The sequence below is a fragment of the Limulus polyphemus genome, unplaced genomic scaffold (genome assembly GCF_000517525.1).
Source record: "Limulus polyphemus unplaced genomic scaffold, Limulus_polyphemus-2.1.2 Scaffold1190, whole genome shotgun sequence".
In the NCBI taxonomy this organism is placed as follows: domain Eukaryota; kingdom Metazoa; phylum Arthropoda; class Merostomata; order Xiphosura; family Limulidae; genus Limulus; species Limulus polyphemus.
Window position 1 is genome coordinate 9,432 of NW_013666800.1, and position 3,701 is coordinate 13,132.

At 35.3% G+C, this 3,701-nt stretch overlaps 1 protein-coding gene across 1 annotated transcript in view; it reads left to right on the top strand.

Moving 5' to 3' along the window:
* The window catches only part of LOC106462518 (potassium voltage-gated channel protein Shab-like), a gene marked incomplete at its 5' end in the record, with an annotated part of 5,099 nt that extends 2,892 nt beyond the window's left edge, over window positions 1-2,207 (top strand). Inside the window, one exon of the mRNA XM_013922450.2 lies at window positions 1,383-2,207. Within this exon, the coding sequence (XP_013777904.2) occupies window positions 1,383-2,207 (825 nt within the window). The remainder of the gene's footprint in view (window positions 1-1,382) is intronic.
* Between the last annotated feature and the right edge of the window lie 1,494 nt (window positions 2,208-3,701).

Sequence of the window (3,701 nt, forward strand, 5' to 3'; positions counted from 1 at the left end):
TGTGTGCCTTGGGTTAGACTCAACAAGCGTCTTTTAGAGCATCAATATCAATTCCAACATGTCGGCCCCTGCCATCACAATTTTTAAGGCTAAAGTCACCTGAACGAAATTTTTTGAACCATCGTTGACACTTACGAATGTTCAAAATATTTCCATAAACTTTTTTGATATTCTTTGTGGTTACAGATGCGTTGTTTCCCTTCTTGTATTCAAACAGCATTACATACCGAATGTGTCTCGTCGTGTGCCATCACTGTAAGGGATTAGAGTATACTCAACTTTACACATTATATAGGTTACACTAACGTGACGTTTAGGGGGTTCGTTTAACTATTATACCTGATGTACGTTTTTGGGGGATGGTTAATGAAAGTGTTCCAAAACGCGACATTAATTTATTGACGACCAATATAATAAACTCCCATTGTTAACATCAGTTACTACATCCACTTAGTAATGTCACTTCTGAAAATACTTACAGGGTTACCCCGAGTTTCCTGATGTTTTTAGTAATTTGAAATAACAAACTGAATCAAAATCCATATAGTATAATATATGTTTCCAGAATAGAACCGTTTGTTACATTTAGTTCAACAGTTGGTTGTGTTATCATTTACAGAAGTCTAACAAAACAAGAAACGACGATAACTTTACTCTGAACTTCTGCTTTATACTTTCTCCTAAAAAATGTCAAAGTTTGGAGAAAATTAACTTTGTATGCTACCCTTCAAGTTAGATTACAAATATCAAACCTTCATATTTTATATCTGAACTGCATCTAATACACAGCATGGAACAGTGATTACTTCTTTGTTTGACAGGAATTATTGAGTCAGTCTATTTTACTCATCACTAATCTCGTGTTTTAGATAGTCGCGTTCATTTCCGTTGTCTTCTTCACTAACGTCGTGTTTGTGTCATTTTAGATAGTTGCGTTTATTTCCGCTGTCTTCTTAACTAACGTCGTGTTTGTGTCGTTTTAGATAGTCGCGTTCATTTCCGTTGTCTTCTTCACTAACGTCGTGTTTGTGTCATTTTAGATAGTCGCGTTTATTTCCGCTGTCTTCTTAACTAATGTCGTGTGTGTGTCGTTTTAGATAGTCGCGTTCATTTCCGCTGTCTTCTTAACTAACGTCGTGTTTGTGTCGTTTCAGATAATCGCGTTCATTTTCGTTGTCTTCCTCACTAACGTCGTTTTTGTGTCATTTTAGATAGTCGCGTTTATTTCCGCTGTCTTCTTAACTAACGTCGTGTTTGTGTCGTTTTAGATAGTCGCGTTCATTTTCGTTGTCTTCCTCACTAACGTCGTGTTTGTCGTTTTAGATAATCGTGTTCGTCTCCGTTCTCTGTATTAATCTAATATCATATTTGTATGATTTTAGATTTTTGCTGTGGTGTCCGTTCTCTTCATCATTTTAGCTACCATTGTGCAAATAGTAAACACCATCCCCAATGTGCAGACGAAAACAACCGATGGACATTTGGAAGAAAACTTTTATTTAGTGGTGGTGGAAGAAGTCTGCATTGCTTGGTTCACCCTCGAATATCTTCTCAGATTTACATCATCACCACGTAAGTGGCTGTTCTTTAAGAGTCCGCTGAATATTATCGATTTGATGGCTATTTTGCCGTACTATGTTTCCTTGATTCTTATTGGATTAGACAATGACGCGGCCCAGTTTGAAGACGTTCGACGAATTGTTCAAGTTTTTCGCTTGATGAGGATCCTCAGAGTTCTTAAACTGGCTCGTCACTCTACGGGGTTACAAAGTTTTGGGTACACAATGCAGCACAGTTATAAAGAACTGGGGCTGTTGGTTTTGTTCATTGCCATTGCCGTTATACTCTTCTCCAGCCTTGTGTATTACGCAGAGAAGGAAGACCCTACAACAAAGTTCACTAGTATCCCCATGACATTTTGGTGGGCGTGTATCACTATGACAACTGTCGGCTATGGGGACATGTATCCCATCACTCCACTTGGCAAACTGTTGGGTAGTATTTGTTGTATCTGTGGTGTATTGGTTATTGGACTGCCTGTTCCCATAATTGTAAACAACTTTGCTGATTTCTATACAAATCAAGTCCGACGCCAGAAAGTTCTTGAAAGAAAGAAGTCTATTAAAGATGCCAAGGATGCCGGTAAACTTCCCCCTCTACTTCCTTTACAAGATGATGATCGGAAAATTTCCTCGGGAGGCATTTAATTAGTCAGGTACGCTACATTAAAGTACTTGTATTTGAAATTGCTTGGGGAGTGTCTAGATGGAATAGTGTTTATATTGAAATATTGAAGCATTAATACGACCATTTAAATTTTACACTGTTTATCAAAAAAAAGCAAAATATTGGTATGAAATCCAACTAAATATTTAAGGCAACTACGGCAATTTTAACAGTAAAAAAAGAAAGAAAAACAAGATATATCTATAGATATCCACAAGTTTCTTCTTGCTTTATATAAACCAAAGTGGTATGTGTATTTTTCATAGTGTCTCCATCTATCGGATAAATAAAGCCCTAACTATTCAGCTCTGGAGCTGTCTGTGATAAGTCAGTGGAACAACTATGTTCATGTAGAGCTTGGTAACTCGAAAATAAAAGATCCTTAAATAACAAGTTTTAGATTTTATGTTCTAATATACTTGTATTATATAAACCTACTTAAAATAACTTATAATTAACAAAAGCGATTTTTTGCTACACCTGTCTATTATAAAGTCGTTTAATTCGCAATAGCGGTTTTTCTGCTGTGTGTGTGTGTGTTAAATTCTAAACATATAAAAACCTTTGCTTAATAGGAGTTTTTATGTTGTATGTGTATGCTTGTTGAATTCTAAACATCAAACAACCTTGAACAAGTTTTTTTGTTGTTGTTATTCTGGTTTTGCTTTACTCTAAAAAATAAAATAACTTTTAATTAACATGAGTTGTTTTTCTGGCATACGCGAGGTTTCGTTTCACTGCTTTTAAGAAGTAATTAACAAAATTTGTTGTTGTTTTTTTATTTGTTCGTAGTGTCAGAATACTTAAATCATGTTATCATTATTCTTTAACTTAAAGTACAATCTGGAACTTGAAAATAAAACGTTAATTTCAAGGTGTTTAATCTTATAATTGCTTTAATAAAAATTAGATGTCCAAAACTAAAAAGTCTCAAGCATCTTTTCTCGCAAATCTGGTGTCAGATCTGTTAACAATTGTAAATCCCCCTTGACTTTACCAGATTAGTAATAAGAAACCTAAAGCTCTGAAAATAACTATTAATCCCTCCACCCCCTTATGTATCTAGGCTGGTAATAAGAAGCCTAACTTTAATTGTAGCTAGTTAAGTTACTGAAAAACTCCTAAACAATTATTGTATTAGTCAATCATTCCAATAAAAACATGGTTCACATGGATATGCATTTAAATCTAAAGTGAACAGCATTCTGTACATCTCTGTAGAATCAAACTTGATCTTTAATACAAAGGTTAAATATATTACCACATCATTAAAGTCAATGATGCCAAGTCCAGTCATGCTCTCTCTGATGGACATGTATCTTGACTACAGCCCTAATGCAGCATAGTTTCCACTGCAAAAATGCTTTGTTATAGGCACACCCCTCTTCCCTGTTGTTTTCCATAATCTATCGAACAAGTTTCCCAGCATCAATTTCAACAGTTTGATAGCACAGGAATCCATAGGTGCTACATCC